This window comes from Corylus avellana, chromosome 6, assembly GCF_965113065.1.
Source record: "Corylus avellana chromosome 6, dhCorAvel1.hap1.2, whole genome shotgun sequence".
Taxonomy (NCBI): Eukaryota; Viridiplantae; Streptophyta; class Magnoliopsida; order Fagales; family Betulaceae; genus Corylus; species Corylus avellana.
In genome coordinates this window covers 23,127,022-23,147,918 of record NC_142495.1, presented here as the reverse complement: position 1 = coordinate 23,147,918, position 20,897 = coordinate 23,127,022, and the positions used below count along the sequence as shown (strand labels likewise).

Genomic DNA, 20,897 nt, shown 5'->3' with positions numbered 1-20,897 from the left:
GGTAGCTTCTTAAACGGGCAGTCCTGAACCAAATGACAATCTCTACAATGACGTCAGAGTACAAATACCAAGCTAAGAAAGTTCACCATCTCTAAAATCCCAATATAATGAATGAGGAGCTCAACTCTGCAAGAATTGCCCCAACTTGTCCATTGATAAAAACAAAAATAATGCAGCTTGAGCTAGGCATTGTTTACAGTCTTATTCAACCAATATCCTGAAACCCCCAACAAACAAGCACCAGAGCTTACAACTATCGTGAAATCAGCTTGGTGTCAACTAGCTACACTAACGGATCTAGGCCAGAGCTATAACTTCTCTTATAGTCGTATCACTCCTCACTAGCCATAACTAACTAGTGGCCTTTCTTGTGATGCATTTATCCATACGTGAAAGGCCACTAGTTATAGGACCACTATTCTATACTTATCTTTCTCTGCTTTAATTTTAAAGTCTAGTTATTATTCTGGCACCAAGCAGGAAAAGATAAGTATAGAATAACCGTCCTATAATTAATGGCCTTTCTTGTGATTTCAAATACTCTATTTTTCTCTTTATTGTCCCATCAATAGCGATAAGTAAAGGCAAAAGAGCGTAGAAAATGTTATATTGAATTGATATTATAAACTATCTGGTGGCCACCATTGCATAAGTTCGTTGTAAGTTTCTTTCTAATGGGTTAGTATGCCTTTAAGTGTCTGAAGAGATATTATGTTTGGTTTGGTTGAAGGTAAATCTGAAGAGATATCATGTTTGGTAGCATTTAAGTGTCTTTGTGAATTCCTTGCAAAAGAGGGAAACAAATCCTCTCATCTTCATAATTTTGGGTTATAATGCTAGAAGCCACATTTTTATTCTACAACTGTCCCCATACAATTCCAACTAATCCTTAATTTTTTTTTATTTTTTTTTTAATAAAAATAATAATTGATCTAAAGATTGGTTGGATACGCTAACTATAAAAATGTGATTTATATGATTGTTTTCTTTTGAGTGTGATTGTTACCATTTGTAAATCTATATATAAAAGTGAGAAACTTTGACAAAAACAAATATGAACACGTTTTATTTAGCTATAGATAAAAAAAAAAAATAATAATAATAATAATAATAATAAATCAAGAAAGAAAAACCACAAATTCTCTATATTAGATATGATGTACTGCTGAATTCTATGGCCACTCAAGCCTATGCGCTCAGAAGAATTCTCTATACTATTAGATAAGAGTATATTACACATCATTCTCGATCTATTATTAGATTTGGGGACTCACGTAAATCCCAAACAAATTCAATCATAAATTTGCCAATTCAACATATAAAAATGTGAAAGATTGAATGGAGAACGATTTTTATCATTTCTCTATTAGATATGATGTATGTACTCGAGTCGTGGCAAACTGTCAAAAGAAAACCCTCAATTGGGATATTTACGTGGCTGAATGTCAGCCTTTAGATTGACTCGAGTCGACTTGACACGTTTGAGACTCTAAATTAGAAACAAACTAGAGAATCTTCAAGACTTGAAGAGAAGAGAAGGTGAGCAGGAACATAGGAAAGTTGGAATACATAACCCAGTCTTTTTTTTACAAGGCAAAAGAAAAAAAAAAAAAAAACATCCTATGCTTGCCTCTGCAACTACATGAGAAACAAAAGAAAGAGGCTAAAACAAAAGAAAGAGACCATCCTATGCTTCCCCTGTACTAAACAAACCCAAAATTATAAGCCTACCACCCTGTGTCTGTCACTACACATCTCTATACACAATCTTGTTTCTACTCAGGCAAACAAAAACTACCACCCTTTCTCATATTTACCCACCCATTAACTTAAAGGAAACCCTTGGGCAAGGTTATAGTCCTAGGCATGCTCTGCTTTGAGCTACTACCAGTCTTTAGTCTCCCAATACTCAACTTGACACTAGATTTTTGGCGGCCATAATCCTTTGATCCATCATCGTCTCTCCTAGACAGGTCATAAACAGTAAGAGGCTTATCAAGCTTTGGATTATCTGCAGAATTACCGGCAGATTTTGTACGACCGAGTTTGGATATGCTGGCCGAATCTCCACTCCTGGAAAGCCTTGAGAATTTTCAGTTTGGAAACCAAATTTAACAAAAGAAAGATTCAAATATTAATGAGGGTAGCATATTGTAAGCCAACCTCTTTGAAGAAGAATTAGACTTTTCTTGTTTGGCAGGCCCTGACTTTGCTTTTGTTTTCCTCTTTTGTGGTCTGCTCAAAATGCACAATCCCAAAGATGTTTATATCAGATCAAACAAGCATACGGAAAGAGCATGCATGAGACAATCACCATAGCAACAATGAACATGAGACATACTGGCTCTTCAACAGTGACAAATAGAATGTATGCATGAAATTCAGTGTTTGAAAATGCGTGCTTTCTTACGTTTGCAAGAATTAATTTGCAAACCCTCTGGTACAACATCAATCCATTTAAAAACCAGCTCTTACAAGATGAGATTTCCTTTGCATTATTACATTGGCCAAACTAAAGGAAACCAATATATAGACATGATATAATTCGAAATTTTTGCCATTTAAAGGATCCAATTAATTGACTTCATTCTGCAAGTAAATATTGTTAAATATACCAAAAACCTTTTCCCAGGATGGTGAGGTAATGGCCAAAAGTAGTCAATTTTGCAACAAAAGAAAAAAGAGTACAATTACAACTAACAAAATTTGGTTGCTATATACACCCTAGCAAACTAAAAGACTATTCTGAAAGGACACGACCAATAAAAATATTGGTACTTACACATCAGTCGAAGCATCTGGTTCTGGGAGATCAATCTCCTGGTCCTGTTAATAGTATCAGCACAATAACAGTATATAGGAGTTACTAACATTTTTTCTTTTTGTAAAATAGGATGGGAGTGAAAACAGAAAAGAAAAGAAAAAGTAAAATACAAAATAAGGCAAAACACGCACTCCTGGTAAAGCAATATCCCCAACCAGCTCCCACTGTTCCTTTTGGAGGTTTAAGATTTCTTCATCACCGTCAGCATATAACACCTGTCATGACTGAAAAATTTAACTAAAACACGCAGAAACAAAGAAATGAAAGTTCTGCAAAAGGTTAGATGGTGGGGGTCATGACACAAAGACCACTTATTTCGTCGAGGGAGGGTTGTTTGGTTCATCTTGATGTTACAGCAAGGACAAGAGGAGAATCAGAAAGAGCATGGTCAAAAGGCCCAAGCCTGAGAAAACACAAAATGGACTGCAATTTAACGGGAGAGTAGCCACAAACAGGTATGTGACAAGGAGGATGGCACTGAGCCAAGCCCAAGTAGTTGGAAGAGGATACCAAAAAAAAAAAAAAAAAAAACAGAACAAGTAATCACCTGGTGCTTCTTTTTCAAAGGGTCATAAAAATTGACAACGCCTTCATAAAACCTGCAAAATAATAACTACCATATAAGAAACAAAAACAGAACCTTTAATTGAGTGCCACAGATGTCACTGTGGCAAAATATAAAAAATGCAATTAGTATATGGCTCAGTCAATGCTGAGAACCATGTCCAAAAGGTGGTCATATATCCGTCTATCACATATTTAGGACCTTAGGACAGCTTGGAAAGCCATAACTTTCAGCCAAAGAACAGCATTGACAATTCAATAAGGTAACTAAACATGAAAAGCTCCATGCTGGTCAAGTTATGTTGCAAAGATGGAGGCTTTTCGTGCAAGGTAGACTTCAGACATAGAATTGATTCCTGAATGAAACTATTCAAGCTAAAAATACAGTAAATTAAGAGCTTCCACATTCCCCATCTTGCTCAAAAACCTTGGATCCAAGAGAGAGAGTTTTAATGGTAACACCTAAGTCCTGAAATACTATTTGCAGAATCAAGGTCAAGGCCAGTAATAAGTGGACCCACTCAAGAAGTAGTCCTATACTGCTAAATCTACATAAAAACTTTTTTAGCAGCAAGAAGAAAGCTGCAGTGAAACACAATATCCATCTTCTCCATTTCACTCAAAAAGCATTTCAGCCATGATATAAAGAAAGAAAACTGAATCCGTGTCTTTTGACACAACCATCAAACCACTCAAGATAATCAGAGATGACCCAAAAGAACAGCCCTCTATGTACTGCAAGAAGCCAATGTAATAATGTTATTAATGCTTCAAAGAAAGACTAACTGGATGTCGTCGCCCCTACCCCTCCCTTTCTCCTTTTCATTCCTCATTTCCTCCAGGTTTGCAACACTTAGTTTTTTTTTTGGATAAGTAAAACGCAAGGGGGGGGGGGGGGGGGGGGGGGGGGGGGGGATGGGGAGGGGGTGGAGTGCAACACTTAGTAGTAGCATCATATGCGTGCCTGTCCTCTTTCTAACACTAACAAGATGGTCCGACCAAAGAATAAGCTCCACCATCCTTCCCAAACCTACACAAGTATATCCGTCTCCATTCCAACACCATAGTACCCAACAAATGAGTCAAATCCCCCTCCCACTCACAAAGAAAATTACATTTAGTAATAGGAACAACATTGGCCTCAACCTCATTTAAAAAAGAATGCACAATTACTGAGCCCTAATGTTTATCAAGGTCTAGAAGGATTAAGTGATAATTTGAATCTAGAACCACAATGAATTTGAAAAGCCTGACTGAACAAGAAAATTAAGTATTACAAGAATATTACAGAATGAAAGATTATATTAGAGGTCCTTAAGTACTCACGTCTTGTCCAATGGCCACAAAACTTTTATTCTGCTACCAACCAATCGGGCGCCAAGATCAGGCTTTACAGAAGACTACATTAAAAATATAAGCCAAAGATAAAATTGATGAGGTTAAAAGTTGTAAAATATGACATATAACTAGAAAGAGGAGGGTTTAGACATGGTACAGAAAATTCAGAGCTTCAATATCCGAATAAGCCTTTGCCAAAGCTTTTCAATAGCAAGTACAGAAAACACACAAAACCTTAATAAAAGCTTCTCTTTTGTGATGTTAAATTTAGTTATCTCCGCATTTGTTGAATTTGGCACTTCAACCACTAATGCTTACTAATAGATAACAGTAGTTTCCAGATGATGGAGGTTTGATTTGTGATTTCTTTTTTTCTTTTTCTTTTTCTTTTATAAGTAAATGGAATTCATTAAAAAGTGCAACAGCACAACCCAAATACATAGAAAGTATACAAGAGAACCACCTAACATAATTCTTCTAAGTCTAATTGAAAGTAAAGTCCAAAGACATTATCTGGACTAATATACATAAATTATATCAACTATCAGGAATATATGCAAGTATATTCTTACTTTTTTCCTTTCTTTTGTATGTTAAAATTCAATTGCCAAATTGACGAGAAAAATTATTAAAAAGAGCTAGAACAAAAATTCTGCAGTCTAGGGAGATCTTTATAATTCACCATGTCAATATAGCCAAGTAACGAGCTTGTATTGATGTTGCTAGCATAAACTTCTATTGACATTGACAATCTTCACAATGATCTTTTTTTTTTTTTTCACAAGAGGGAAAGGGAGGATTCGAACTAGTGACCTCCGCTTCATGAGTTGTGGTCCCCAGCCAATTAAGCTAACCCTTGGGAACACAATCTTTAGAATGCTTATCCACAATGAAAATGTCAACCACTAATAATTTCCACTAAATATCAACACAATGACCATACCATCAATAAAATTTTCTACACACCCGGTATAAGTGAATATCAACTTCTAGCCCAATACTAATTTCGTTGGACATATTAATTTTGTGCAATTGATCCAATAGTGAAGTTGGTTGTTGCTAAATAAAAGTTATAAGTAGATATAGAAGATTTTCCACATTTTTCAGAATTTTGTTGAGGTCTTCACCATTCAATTTCAGCAAAGGTATTCCTGCTTTTGTTCTGTTGGTTCCTCATGATTCTGCTTTATCCTATTATTTATCTACTTGGCAAGATTCTAACATAGAACCTATTGCACCTTTGGCCACCTAACCTCCATCTCAGGTGCTTTCGCTTTTCTCCATTATTTGCTGTTGAAAATGCAATTAACTCATATGCTAGATGACTATTGATTACTATATTATGTAATTGTTAGAATCAAGAAATGAATACCATTTTACTTTTGCACGTCCTAGAAAAAAAAAATTAATAATAATGTCTGAATCTGGTAATCCAGATTTCCATGTGACCATCAAGTTACAATATTAGGAATCTAGTTTGTTTAGCTAAGCTTGCTGTTTCCTACAATGATGAAGTAGAAGTATACTCAATTCAAAGAGAGCACCTGGTTAAATAAAAGGTATATAAATGAACTAATATTTCCTCAATGCATTACAAATACCAAATTTACCATAAACCAGGACCATACGGTAACATTTTCAGTTACTCATGGAAAATAAATAGTCCAAACAAACCTAAAAACTTTCCAAAGATTTTCTTCGTCTAAAGATCCAACATTAAAAATAAAGCAATACTTGGGATTTATTCTATTAAGAGAATGAAATCCAAAGGATAATTGAAATATGTCACCCTTTCACTAAACAAAGCTGATTACATACTCATACCTCTTCCTTTGCAGTGGTGTGCTTCCTCCTGACTTTTGTTTTAGGGGTTTCTTCCAAGACACTTTTATCTCTATTATTTAATTTAGTTTCAGACTTAGAAATCATCTACAAAATGGAGAGAAGAGGGAGGGAAACCCATCAACCAAAGGAGAAAAAAGTAAAGAAAAACCAAAGGAAAGAGAGGATCAATAGTTGGGAGTTTAACATACATGAGCTGTATTAGAATTGAAAAGGAATACATACCTTACCAACAGATGCTCCAGTACCATCCTTTTCACAAGTAGCATCATCCCTCTTCCTTTTCTTGATATTTGTTTGGATTGACAACCTGTCATTGATATTCATCGTCCCTACATTCATAGCTGATGACTGCAGTGGTTTCTCCTCAGGAAGACACGGGAAAGAAGATTCCTTCTCTGAAACTACTCCAGGAGCTAGAGTCATCTTCTCATTGGTCTTTGTAGTAATTCGAATTTTTCTTGAGCGTGGTTTTGCATCAGAGTTACTGGTAACTTCAGATTCTTTTTTCAAACTCGGGTCTGCAGATTGTGGTGCTTTCTCCTCAACCGGAGCATTCAAGGACCCTCCCTTTGACCTTGAGAGGGAATTAGGATGAGTGACCATGTTCCCTTTTCTTTTTGGCTGGCCCCTCCTAGAATGGTTTGCATCAGGAAGTGAATGATTTGGGGATGGAGAACCAGCAGTGATCTCATTATTTTTAGGTAGAAAACCTGAGGGCTCAGTCACTTTTGCAAGCGTTGATAAAGTGGCCTTCTTGGGATCCAGGTTTTCAGAAGGTGAATCAGCAAATCCCCTGTCATGAGACTTCCTTTGACGCGTGTTTGGAGTTTTCCTTCCTGTACAAATCCAAGAATGGTCATAGCCTTCCTCAGGATTCATTAAAGAATTAGGTTTCCTACCCCTTTTCTTTGGAACAGACACTGGCTCAATTTCTGATTTGGCTGCCTTCATGGAGTCTATGTTGCCAGGTTCAGCATTGCTTCTTGCACCAATACTTTTGGAACGTTTGGTAAGATGACCATGCTGTAATCTTTTTGAAGAGTTCTCACTTTTGAAAGTGTCATCATTCCTAGTGCCATTACTCATCACTGACTTGAAAGTACCATCCACAGCTTGGCCAACTTTGGTAGGAGAAACAGTATCTGGAGCCAGACCTTTGTTCAACTGATCAACAAGAAGTTAAATTTTGTTTTAAGTATCAAGTAATCAAAACAAATAATAGGAAATTGAAAACAAACTTCAGTTGGCAATGACATGGAGATGGCAAGGGCAATTACATACCTGGCATGGCTCATTTGGATCTGCCCTTGTTGGCTCATATGAGTCTGTCATTTTTCCCAACTTGTTCTCATCGGCCTGAAGCACACGTATGGAATCAAACAGAACTTCTAGCCTAAGATCTTAATGCCATTCACAGACAATACTCATTCAGCATGATACTGATACCAAAAGATAGACCATATATCAACTGGAAGAGGAATGTTGTGTAAATATGCATTAAGAAAGTAGTGGCAGCATTTCAGTCATTACAACCAGAATGAGAAATAGATACTAAAAAGTATTAGCAACTAGATTGGACATTTAACTCATGGCCAACTACTCAATCACATCTATTTATAATAATCTGCCAATTTTTCGAGATAGTTGACTTCATAGTACAGCAATCCTGATCGAATAGAATTTCTTCTCATGCAGAAACTTTATCAGGAGCATAATCACACGGTAACAATGCCTATAATATAAAATAAAATAAAATAAACTACCTGGTTACATCAATGTGATGTTAAAGTCTACAGGTTGATGTTCAGTCTGTAGTTTTTTTTTCTACTAATTTCCAGAAAAATGTAACCTTTATTCCACTGTTATTAGGTCAAGGCCTGTTTCAATAGTTTTTGAGCCCTTCTTTGAGAAGGACATGACACCACTGTGTCAAAACAAGTATAATAATTTAAGATCTTTTTAAGGTAATTAATTGTGTAATGGGAGTGAGACTTTTGCTTCTTCTTTTTTTCCTCAAAATATGACCAAAGGTTGATTTGTGCATTTTTGAAGCACTGAACGCATAGAAATTGTTATTCATTACTAAAACAGAGCTATTATGTGATTTTCTCATATAATGTTCTGTATTCAATTTTGTCTTTCCATTTTCTTTTGATAATTGCCCCATGGTTATTAAGGACAACTACACATAGTTTTCAGAATTGTGGTTGCTATTCAAAAGGAAGAAAACTCAAAGACCACAGGAAAAAGACTGCAGGAAAATGAGTCCTGAAGCAGCAGGCGAGCCAAAACTTAAAACTGGCACTATAAGTTGACTGTCTCTCATTTGAATCTCAAAAAGAGAGCAGTACAGGGTCCTAACTCATGTTGACAAATAAAATGAAGAAAAGGGAAATTTATTTTTGATAAGTAATCGAAATATCATTGAAAAGCGCAAAGAGCAACCCAGGTGTACATGAAGTATACAAGAGAAACGCTTATCTAGAAGGAGAAATGAAAAAAATTAATAGGGTCTAGATTCAGCAATAAAAGAAAAATACTGTGTATAGCTTCCCCAGGCATGCACAAAAATGATAGTACAGATAAGGATACCAGTCAACTAGAAATAGTTTTATAAATGAGAATTTGAAACGCACCAAATGCTCCACATAGCCATTGACATGTTCATGTTTGAAGGGATTAGATCCACTTTGGCATATAGAAGTGACTATATGAGAATAGTCATCCAAAGCAATACCCATAGACTGCACTGCTTCCTTGAGATCATTTTTAAGCTTAACAGCACAATTAGTAATAACTTTCTCCCCCAGTTTCCAGGAAATAGGTGAAACATTCTGAAAAAACAAGTAAACCCAATAGATAAGATCCAAATGACAAAAGAAAACAAGATGAAGCAAATGTTAAGCAAATGAGATTACCTGATTTTCCTTTTTTACACTAGCTAAAAGAGGACTGAGAAGATCCAAGGAAATTTCTTCACTTTCATCTATGATCAATGTCATAATCGTTTCCATCGCTGAAAATACAGCATGTGGGTGGTTGGACCTTGAGTTGAGCAAGAACAAACACTCAGTTGTTAGTAATTTGCAGAATGTGAATAAAAGTAAAAGAAAACTGAAATACAACATTCCAAAACATGAGATGTTAATCACTTGCAGGAGGCACATGCAATAACATACCCAATATCCTAAATTACACCACCTTCAGCACTCTGCTGACAAATTTAAAGTGTTACCTTCGACATCATTATCAAAGTAAAATTTTAGGACATTTGACACCCTAGGAGAAACTCAATCTTTTTTTTTCTTTTTTTTTAAGTAAACGCAAAATTTTTTTTTTGATAAGTAATAATGCATTAAAAGAGTGCAGAGAGGCACAACCCAAGTACACATGGAGTATACAAGAGAGCGACTAAGTTGGGGAGAAAGAAGAAGAGAACATAAAAAGGAAAGAAGGCGCAAAACATAGAGTAAACGCAATTTATTAAAAGGCGCAAAAAGGGGCAACCCAAGTACAAAGGAAGTATACAAGAGAAACACCTAGCTAGTAGAAGAAAAAAAAAAAAGAAGAACATGAAAGCTAGACATAATGAAGTCAGAGGGGGTTTTGGGATTGACGGCTGTTGGTGTTTTGTGGTTTTCAGGTTTGAGTGTTGTTCGGGTTGAAGGCTTTCAGGTTTTGTGGGTTTTTTCTTGTTTTGTTTGGGTTTTTCTTGTGCTCTTTCTTGTTGGGTGATTCCTATGTATACTTCTTGTATACTTAGGGGCGTTTTACGCTTTTTATAAATTTAAATCTTATTAGAAAAAGGCAATGGTTCAGTGATAATCCATTCACGATTTTCAAAACATTGATCATTTTTTTTTTTTTTTTTTGATAAGTAATGATGTATTAAGAGAGCACAAAGGGGCGCAACCCAATACACAGGTAGTATACAAGAAAGCGATTAAGAAGAGGAGAAAGAAGAAGAGAACATAAAAAGAAAATCAGAAAAATTGATCACTAAGGGTGCAAGCCAGCCTGTAGTCCAAGTGAAAAGCGTGTACAAAAAGAAATAAACAAGGTCCTCAAGATTCCTTGACAAATCCTCAAAGCATCTAGCATTCCTTTTCTCCCGAAGGCACCACAATAGATAAAGGGGAACCATCTTCCAAACCACAGCACTAGGGGATTTTCCGTCCAACCACCAGCTAGCAAACATCTCCTTGACACTTCTAGGCATAACCCAACACATGTTGAACCGGGAAAAGATAACATCCCACAAAGTGCGCGCAACCCCACAATGGAGAAAGAGATGATCCACAGACTCCCCTTCCGATTCACACATGCAACATCGGTTAATCACAACAATACCTCTCTTCCGAACATTATCCAAGGTAAGAGATTTCTCAAGGGCGGCCGACCAAGCAAAGAAAGCCACTCTTGAGGGAACCTTGGTGCGCCAAATACTTTTCCAAGGGAAATGGTTGGGCTCTTTAAGAGCAAGCTTAAATAAAAAAAGCGAACCTCAAACTTGCCTTTCCTTGAAGGAATCCACCACATCCGATCCTCCCCTTTCCCACACATCGAGAGCGAATACAAGATCGAGAATAGAGAGGCTAAGACCTCCTCCTCCCAATCAGAACTCTACGAGCAAAGGAAACATTCCAAAGAACAATACCATTTAAACACTCCCTGATATCCGCAATGGAAGCATCCTTATTACTAGCAATATTGAAAAGACCGGGATAAGCATCCTTGAGGCACATCTTGCCACACCAAGTATCCTCCCAAAATTTAACTTTCGACCCCAAGCCAGGATCAAATCTAAAGTGACATTGAAACGACCTCCAACCTTTGCAAATGTGTTTCTATAACCCCACCCCATGCGAACCGCGGGGGTCTTTAGAATGCCAACCGCCCCAAAACACTCCATACTTCACCACCAAGATTCTTCTCCACCAAGCCTCTTCCTCATGAGCAAATCTCCACAACCATTTCCCCAAAGGAGCTTGATTAAAAAAACGCAAACTCCGGATCCCTAAACCACCCTCAGAAATCGGGGAGCAAACCTTGTGCCAACTGACCAAGTGGAACTTAGGCTCATCATTGAGCCCACCCCATTAAAAATCCCGTTGAAGCTTCTCAATGCGATTCACCGCAAAAGCAGGGATAGGAAAAAGAGACGGAAAATAGGTAGGGAGATTGGATAAGGTGCTCTTGATGAGGGTGAGCCTAGCCCGCTTGGACAAATACAAACATTTCCAAGGGGCCAACCTTCTAGCAATCTTCTCCAACAAGTCTTCCCAAATAGCCAAAAGCTTGAACAAGGCCCCTAGCGGAAGACCCAAATACTTCAAAAGGTAACGAACTAGTGCCACAACCCAGAATACCAGCCAAATCACCCGCCTCGTCCGTACCTCCGACTGGGATCATTTTTTTCCCTCCAAAGACACCACATAATGCAAAACGGAAAAGACCAAGATTTGGTAGACCTGGATGTTAAGGAGCAAGAAAGTGTATTGCACTCACTAAACTTTTGTTACTTTTCAAATACTTTTTGTTACTTTCCAACTGCAAATTTTTCAGTTATCGATAGGAATACTTAGAATCACTGCGTCATGTGGTTAACACATGACTAGTAAAGGTTAACATGCTAAAAAACTTAAACAACTGATGCTTTAGCATTGTGCCCATTATATAGGTAACACACAAGACACATCACACCAAAAGACCCCAAGGTCAACAAACAGCCAATTTATTTATCCCTTCAGTAAAATGATTTGGTTTTGGCACCCTGGAAAGAGAGGTAGCTTCTTAAACGGGCAGTCCTGAACCAAATGACAATCTCTACAATGACGTTAAGAGTACAAATACCAAGCTAAGAGAGTTCACCATCTCTAAAATCCCAATATAATGAATGAGGAACTCAACTCTGCAAGAATTGCCCCAACTTGTCCATTGATAAAAACAAAAATAATGCAGCTTGAACTAGGCACTGTTTGTAGTCTTATTCAACCACTATCCTGAAACCCCCAACAAACAAGCACCAGAGCTTACAACTATCTTGAAATCAGCTTGGTGTCAGCTAGCTACACTAATGGATCTAAACCAGAGCTATAACTTCTCTTATAGTCATATCACTCCTCACTAGCCATAACTAATGTATGGCTTATAGTCATCAACATTTTTTTTTTTTTTTGATAAGTAATAAGTATATTATCAAACGGGCAGTGGGCCGCAACCCATGTTTATAGGATATATAAAAAGAACCCCTACTGATTAGAAAAAGATTTACAAAGCTCTAAGAAATTAGAAAAAGTAGACGCATGCGAGTTTGACCGAGTCCCGCTCCAAGAGAACAAAGTATGTAATGCTAACTTCCTCAACTCAATTATGCTGCTCTCATTATCCTCAAAACTGCGTTCATTCCGTTCTCGCCATAAACACTACATCACACATAATGGGACGAGCCTCCATATGCGCAAAGCACGCCTATGGCCCAATTGTCCCCTCCCCAAGCTATCACTCACATTTCGCGGCATAACCCAACTCACTCCAAAAAGTTGAAAGAATACATTCCATAACTCAGTTGCAACCTCACAATGCAGGAGTAGATGGTCAATGGACTCTCCACAATGTTAACACGTATAACACCACTCTTATAGTCATCAACTTTTCCACTTAACAATTTAATTTTTTCTTTTTTTTTTTTTATAACGAGGAACCTCTCCAAGGCAGGGCCACTTTGTGTATCCACCCTTGTCAGGTAAACCTTGGATCCGTGCAAAGCGCTCCCTCCGCACAGATCGGGTAATACTCCAGCTTCTTTGGCAGGTTGGCCTCAAGAAATTGTTTGCACCCAAGGGGAAAATACTCTGTTGTTTCTGGCGGTAGTCATCATTGTAGTCAATCAAAAAATAACTTCTCTAGCATTCAGATTATGCTTCACTACTCCTGCTGATCAGCTGATCACTATCTTGCATCAGCTTAGCAAACAAATTCTGTTGTTTCTGCTGGAGAAAGCAAGGCTATGTTTGGTAAGCTTTTTAAAAAGTCTTCTCTCTTGTCAAACACAAAAACACACTTTTTCGAAAAAAGTTGCCAAATGTTTCAAAAAACAAAACACAAAACACTTTTTAGAAAACTTCCCCCACCTTTTCATAGGAATATTTTGAGAAACATATGCTTATTCTTTCAGGCATGGAAGTTGAGTTGTTACTTATAGAAACTTTTCCAAAAAATAAAGAAAGTAGAGAGGTTGCCACACGGCATCCCCCAAGGGAGGAAATGGGTGGCCACACGGCCACCCCCAAGTGAAGAGAGAGGTGGTCACAGGGTCCATACACCAAAATAGCCCTTAGATTATTCCAAAACTCTTGCTAGACTTCCTTCAAGTGCTTTTCCTAATTTCCAACCTCGTCTTCCTTTAGAATGGAATGCTAATATTCCTCTCTATATCATCTACAATTAAGGCTTTACTTGTAAGTTTTCTTGGATGAAATAATTACCCTCAAACCAATGTGTGCCATATTCTCTGCAGAGCACCATCACTCACTAATGAACATTGGAGACATAAACATTGATAAGCATTGAGCTTTCACCCTTACAACAATTTTTTTACTATAAATCAATGTGTACCATTGCTTTTTCATTAAAAGCACCAGCATAGCATTCTAGTCCGACAAGCATTTCAAATATACATGTAAGAACGTTAACCATCTCACAGAACATACAGCTCTACTTAAACAAAATCTAAAAGCATAATCAAGGACTTCACTATGGGCTCGTTTGGTAATACTTTTACAGAGTGCTTTTTGCTTTTTGGTTGTGATGTGACAGAAAGATGAAAATAGTTTTGAGTGTTTTACATGTTAATTTGTTTGTTTGCTAAAAAGCATTATCAAATGAGCCCTATATGTTTATTCATGACATGCTCAACATATAAATTTGTGACGAGAAAACCCCTACGATTTAAATCAACATATCAAACTCCATTTAAGTGCTGCACTTCTGTTGCCCTGTAAGTAGGTTTATAGAAGTTTCTGTGCAAATTAAAGTCACTCTAGACACAATATGATATTACAAGAGTATATGGAAGTTCACAAAACTTTCAATCACCAAGACAACCAAAACAACTTTTCAGCTAAGTATTAGCAAGAGTACAGCGCTAGGAAAATGACAAACACCATTGATAAGGCTCTTACCTAATGACTTTTAAGAAATTTTGGAACATTTCAACAACTAGCGCATCACACTCAAGGTCCAGCATCACCAAGCACGACCTGACCTTTGCAACAGTATCAAGAATGGAAACTGCCTTCGTATAACAGCGACCAGACACATGAGATAATTTTTCAAATGCTGCTACAGTCAGCTGAAAAATTTCCTGTGCATCAATGAATTGGAGAAGCAATCTAAGTAAGGACCCCAAAGAAGAAAAAAAAAACCATTAATACTGATGAATGTTTATCATCTTCAAAATTGTTTTCATATGAGATTCCAGTGTTAATCTGAAAATGTTTGGAACTGTAATGACCTTCATTTGCTGATCATTATAAGGGGCATCTGGTGCTGCTATCCTTGTCATCTCAGTGATGCAAGATGCAACTGAAACCTTCACATCCATTTCAGCATGCCTCAAAAGTTCATTAGCGATCAGTGCCTTCATTGAGGGCAAAAGAGCATCTTTCATTGATTCAGATGGTGCTTGCTCCACATTTGCTAACAAATTCTCGACTTTCTAAAAGCAGAATGAAACAACTCAACTAAGTCTTAGCCCAATTAAACACAAAATCAAACAAGAGGATGAGAATTTGAGTCATGCCAACCATCAAAACAATTGAAAGGGAAATCAACAATTATAACCAGAAAAGTTTTCAGAACCTTGAAATGAATTGTCTTGAAAAGAACTCAAGACAAAGCTCGAACATTTCCCTAATGAATTGGCTACAACAGATGAACAATTATGCTACAATAGATGAATTGGCTCTTATCAGACTGAAGGAAGTCATGAAACAACTACGGCTTTTAGACCCAAAAAAAAACCTAAAAACAAGGAAGATAAAAGAAAAAGTGAAGTAACTTTATGCCTATCATCAAGGATGAACAGTTGCAATTCTGACTAACTTATTTACATGTCATATGTGAAAGAGCAACACAAAAGAGAAAATAGGACTTGACCATGTAGAAATGAAAGTACAAACTACACAAAAATACCATTTTGTGTGCATCATAAGTTCACAATAATGCCCTAAGCAAATTGAAATCCTTGCAAACCTACCTGCTTTATTTTTTTGGTCACCAATAAAACTTTAGCAGCTTCTATAAGAATCGGACTTGATGGTTTTGAATATAATGCCTAGAGATCAAGGGAAGGCCCTGCTCCCACTCTTTTGCTACTTCCATAGATCCTATTCAATCTACAATATTCCCAGATTTAAGTGAGAGTATATATTACAAATAATACACTCCCTCTGTCCATTGAATATAGTCCATGTTTCCTTTTCTGGATGTACGAAAATAATTGTTCATGTTAAAAAGTCAAAGAAACTTATTGTTTATTTTTCTAAAATCACCTTTTGTTTTTGCACTAAATACAAGTTACTTAATGTGCTTTTTCACTTTCAAATCAAAGATTAAGGACAAAACTGGAAAACTAGTGTAAAACAAGGGCATTTATTCCTATTTTCTTACTGCTTGTGCTTTTGGCAAGGGGACTGTTGTTGTGGGGCAAGAGTGATATTCTAACAAAAATCAATAACACAAAGAGACCGCATGACAAAACTAGGAAGATCTCAGAGGATATTATTCAACTTTTGCACGCTTGTAAAGGAATAGTTTCACGAAAATGGAAACGAACCAGAATAACGTCCAATCTAGTTTCTAGATTGAGTAGAAAAGTGATATATGAAGTTTGTTTCTGCTTTTTATTGTTGGATGGGACATTTTCAACCTTCTATTACTATATCAATGGGGATGGTAGACAAATGGATAAAAGTGGCTGCCAAAACAAATATCATGTAGATCAGAAACACTTGAAAAAGTAAATCTTTCATCACAAGAAGCAAAAATAAAAGTCTTGCTCATGCTGATACCAAGTAGTTAGTGTATATGAACAACCTTAGAGGATTAGCTAATTTTAGTCTAATGAGTAAATAGAACAGCAAGTAGCCAAGGTTCCAACAATACTGTGATAAAAAATCATCTTGAAGATAATTAAATATATTTATTTAATAGAGAAAATTTCATACTCAATACAAAAATATTCCAAAGGAGCTAGATACAACCAGGCATTTTATAAATGTAATCTAAACTAAAAAATATAATGGTCAGTCCGGATACCACTGCAATGAGTATGCATTTGTATAATATTATGCAGGTAGGACATAACTAGTCTACAGTACTATATAAGTAGATCATTTCAAGTGAGGTTTTTTCAGATTTTTATGAAGAAATCCAGTGACAGTATTTAAGAAGTCTCTAGACAATGTCAATGGGTGAATATTAGTACAAATTAAAAGTCGTGGAAAACCTACTTGTTATCAAATAGACCCTACTGCAATAAAGTGGGCTTCTTTAGTGTTTCCTGCAGTGACCTTGAGTAGCATACAGTTTTGATGCTGTTAGATGATTTTAGAGTACTTCAAGTTGCTTCCTTTAGAGGAGAAAAAGAAGACTATACATTTGCAACTATTTTTATTGAGAAAATCTTAAGAAACATCCTTTCTAACTAACCCCAACCAAGATATTTTTCAAGTCCTCCAATCTCTATTTGAAGCTTCTTATCAATGGGGGAAGAGAGAGCCACCAGTCAAAAGTTTTGGCATGAGAATCCTTGAATGTATGAAGGACATTCAACATAATAAAGAAACCTATTTCTTACCTATGATTTTCTCTTCCTCGTAATCCAACCCGTTTTCAATGCACAAGATGAACCTTGGCCAATTACTAAATATACTGAAAGTGGTACTTTGGATGTAAAAAAATAATATATCTTGACTCATGCAAGGAGATATGCAGCTTATTTGGAACAAGCAATTGCCGGGCAAAATAGCCAGATGTGGAACTGTGGAATATAAGATGGAACTCTAAACCTCATCTAGCCTGCCTTTTACAAGAAACAAAATACACAGAAAGGAAAAAAGTTTCTAGCAATTATAAAAACCCTCAAAATCCATTAGAAAGCTCCAAAAGGGAGATCGGGAAAGAATTATGTTAACAATAGCCTCAATGTCCAACTCTAATTTATCAAAAAAAAAATTCTTTAACTAATGAAAAGCCCAAATAACACTCCAAAGCAGATGATCCTCCAAAACCTTAACTCTAGAAAGATAATAAGTCCCGAACTCCTCGGACTACTGGGCATAACCTAGAAAATGCCCAACTTGGAGAATAATTTAAGCCCACAATAAATGAGATGGTATTATCCAATAGGAGTTTCTATTGTGTGATTGTGATCGAAAATTTCCTTAGAACATTTCTGTGGGACATGGGGTGCTAGACAGAGACCATGCTTCTTCGCAATTCCTAATGAAAATCATGCCAACATCATTATCTGGGGTGGAAAAAGGACTGGAAAACTAACAGCGGCATCCAATAAGCTTCTCTTATAGAACTTGACATTTCATATATGAAGTAAATGGATGTTACAGATAGGATGATGGGAAAGTGGATTTCTTTGCTGACATACTCAATGTTTCTTGACACATTGTTGTTTCTTCATGCCCTATAAGCATCTTTTTGTTTTGCTGAATATCTCATCCTTCTTTAGCTTTTCATTCTTCCCTTGCAAATTCTTTTTCCAAGAATTCCAACTTAATTAAAAGACCAAATATGCAAGCTAAACTCAAACAACAGAAAAAGAACATGATGGATATCTAACATGTAAAAAATAAAATCAAAATCCATTGACCAAGAGGAAAAGATTTTTTTTTAATTTTTTTTTTTATAAGTAATCAACACATATCATTAAAAGCTTAAGGCGCTCCTAAGTACACACAAAGTATACAAAAAGAAGCACCCAGCTAAAAGGAGCAAAAAAAAAAGGAAATCACTATAGCTAATCTTCAAAGGAGAACATAAGCAATGGTCCAAAGATACAAAGTTTTAAAGAATAAACACTTAATTTCCTCCCGTGTCCTCAAAAATTTTGTCATTCCTTTTCCTCCAAATACCTACTTTTCTTGACTGTAGACATACCATATAATTGATTCAAAAAAAAAAATCACCATGGTGTAACATCAACGAATGAAAAACCTTAACATTGATTTGATAAACAAACGTGAACCTACTTAAAATAAACAATATACAGAACCAATTAGAAGGGGAGAAAAAAAAAAAAAAAAAAAACCCACAACATTAACAATCTTAAATTTATTGGGAGCACAACATTGCTTTCCTCAATCAATTATCAACTATCAATTATACAGTATCCTTATTTCACTGAATCCACATTCCAATAATTTGTGTATTTGTGTATATACTCGTTTGAAAAACCAAACGTCACAGTAGGCAATTGGGAGAAGAAAATCCCTATACCAACACCAACCAATCCACCACAATCATAACATTCATTACATAAGTAATCATCAACCCGTACCAAGTCATCATTGACTCCACATTGCTATGAACAAAACCCTTACTCACTGAATTCATTAATACGTGTTTGCATCTGCCCAGTTAAAGATTAAACATGAAAACAAGCACTTGGGAAAGGAAAACCCATATACCAACACCAACAAATTGATTCAATAATGGCTCCTAAACCCATAAAAACTCACAATCAGACCAACATTCCAACACGTTCATGTAACAAAAGAACCCAAGAAGCTAATATTCATATAAGGGAAAAGGGTCATTACATCAAGAAGATTGAGGAGCTCATCAACGGAGGAAGGAGGGTCAAGGAGCTCATTCCCAGCCTCCTTAAGCTGCTCCTCAAGGTCTGTATCAGAGGAAGTCATTTTCAGCTCAAACCCCCAGAAAGCTCTTGCAGAATTGCACTGAAACAGAGACCATATAAAGCCCCAGGAGGCCCAGTGACCAAAGAAAATGGCGGAGAGTGAGTGTTAACAACTCAGCACCGCTGAGTTTAGGGATTTAAAGCTAAGTGTTGAGCATGCAAGCAGAGACTAACAAATAAGGTTGTTTCGGATTCCGCCCATTTTATCCATTTTGGCTGAATTTTGGGTATCAAATCCGGTACTGGGTTTTTGATTTTCTCTTCACATACGGACTTTATTTTGAGTGTGTGCTTGAGAAAGACTATGGTCATCTCCCTTTGTGAAATTTCGTTCCTGCCCCTTTGCATTTGAATGTTGAACAAATTTAATAAGATGCTGCTGCTATGGTAATGTCGAATCCTGGCTTTTGGAGCACAACTTTACATGCCATATGCTTATCCAAGCAGTAATGGTAGCCATATTGAGGCCTTCTTGGATTTTCTTTTTGTTTTTAACACTTTTTGCCTGGATGTGTGATTTTGGGTCATAAAACTTGATGAAGTTTTGGCACTCAAATTTTCCTGTTATTAAGAGCTCAAACGGCTCTAAATTATGGTTCCATACTCTTCATCATTACATGGTAACCTATCAAAGAAAAAGAAAACAAAACAAAAAGTCATATCTTGTCAAAATTGAAGTAAAACCTAAAGTGAAGCTTCCTATATATACTTGCCCACCTTGGGAGCTCCCCCTAAGGGGGTGTTTGGCAAATGGGATGGCCTAAACACTGTAGTTGATGTAGATTGATGTGAAAAAAAGTAAGAATGTTTGGTATAAAAAAAATGAAAAAGTGGTATAGAAAAGTGAAAAAGTTTTGTTTTGTAGTGATTTTTTTATTTGAATAATAATAAAAAGTGAATGATTTGATATTAGAAGTGAAAAAGTTAGAATGTTTTGATGTTGATTTTTTTGGAAAATGATGATGAACAGTATTTGGGCAAACCCCATCCCCATTACCAAACAAAGCAGACTTCTCCTAAACCTTGTGTCTCCTCGGCCTTAATGTGGGTTGGATGAGACTATTAAGTCAGCATTAATAGATATTTGTAGGATAAAAATATGACATTTTAAATTTTTTTAACTTTCCTACTATTAGCCTCACCCTTACCTTGTCTCCTTCCCCTTTCCCTTCCTGTTAGCCTCTATACTCATCGATCAGTGATCACTACATTTCCTTTCCTTCCCTTCCCTTCCCATGGACTAAACAAATCTAGGACTAGAATATCTTATCTCCCAAACTGAAGCCTTGAGATAAGCTAATTAACTAGGTGCCAAATTGCATATCTAGTTTGAAGGCGGGCTTAATCAATGGCTCGGGATAGGGTTTGAAGCAAAAGCAATTTGCT

At 36.5% G+C, this 20,897-nt stretch overlaps 1 protein-coding gene across 6 annotated transcripts; it reads right to left on the bottom strand.

The window, feature by feature from the left end:
- Positions 1-1,332: 1,332 nt before the first annotated feature.
- On the bottom strand, positions 1,333-19,828 carry LOC132186770 (sister chromatid cohesion protein PDS5 homolog D). 6 transcript variants are annotated; one of them, XM_059600824.2, is made up of 15 exons: positions 19,411-19,822; positions 15,087-15,290; positions 14,755-14,936; positions 9,490-9,616; positions 9,208-9,405; positions 7,853-7,927; positions 7,471-7,735; positions 6,794-7,407; positions 6,551-6,655; positions 4,715-4,788; positions 3,372-3,423; positions 2,956-3,039; positions 2,783-2,826; positions 2,164-2,235; positions 1,333-2,082 (listed from the first exon to the last, which is right to left on the bottom strand). In XM_059600824.2, exons 1-15 carry the CDS (start codon positions 19,510-19,512, stop codon positions 1,830-1,832), a joined length of 2,451 nt encoding a protein of 816 aa, XP_059456807.2. In that variant the 5' UTR covers positions 19,513-19,822; the 3' UTR covers positions 1,333-1,829. The 6 variants fall into 6 exon arrangements, 5 of the variants coding, with proteins under 5 accessions (XP_059456807.2, XP_059456805.2, XP_059456806.2 ...); XM_059600822.2 differs by having other exon boundaries at positions 6,794-7,735; XM_059600823.2 differs by having other exon boundaries at positions 1,333-2,073; positions 6,794-7,735; positions 19,411-19,820.
- Between the last annotated feature and the right edge of the window lie 1,069 nt (positions 19,829-20,897).

What these genes read in the sequence shown, in the direction of transcription:
- LOC132186770 (XM_059600822.2), bottom strand. Translation starts at nt 19,512, where the DNA reads ATGACTTCCTCTGATACAGACCTTGAGGAGCAGCTTAAGGAGGCTGGG. An exon ending in TTGTGGCCATTGGACAAGAC is followed by an intron (nt 3,424 to 4,714) that starts GTGAGTACTTAA and finishes ATTATTTTGCAG; the next exon opens with GTTTTATGAAGGCGTTGTCA. An exon ending in CCAGATGCTTCGACTGATGT is followed by an intron (nt 2,236 to 2,782) that starts GTAAGTACCAAT and finishes CATTTTGAGCAG; the next exon opens with ACCACAAAAGAGGAAAACAA.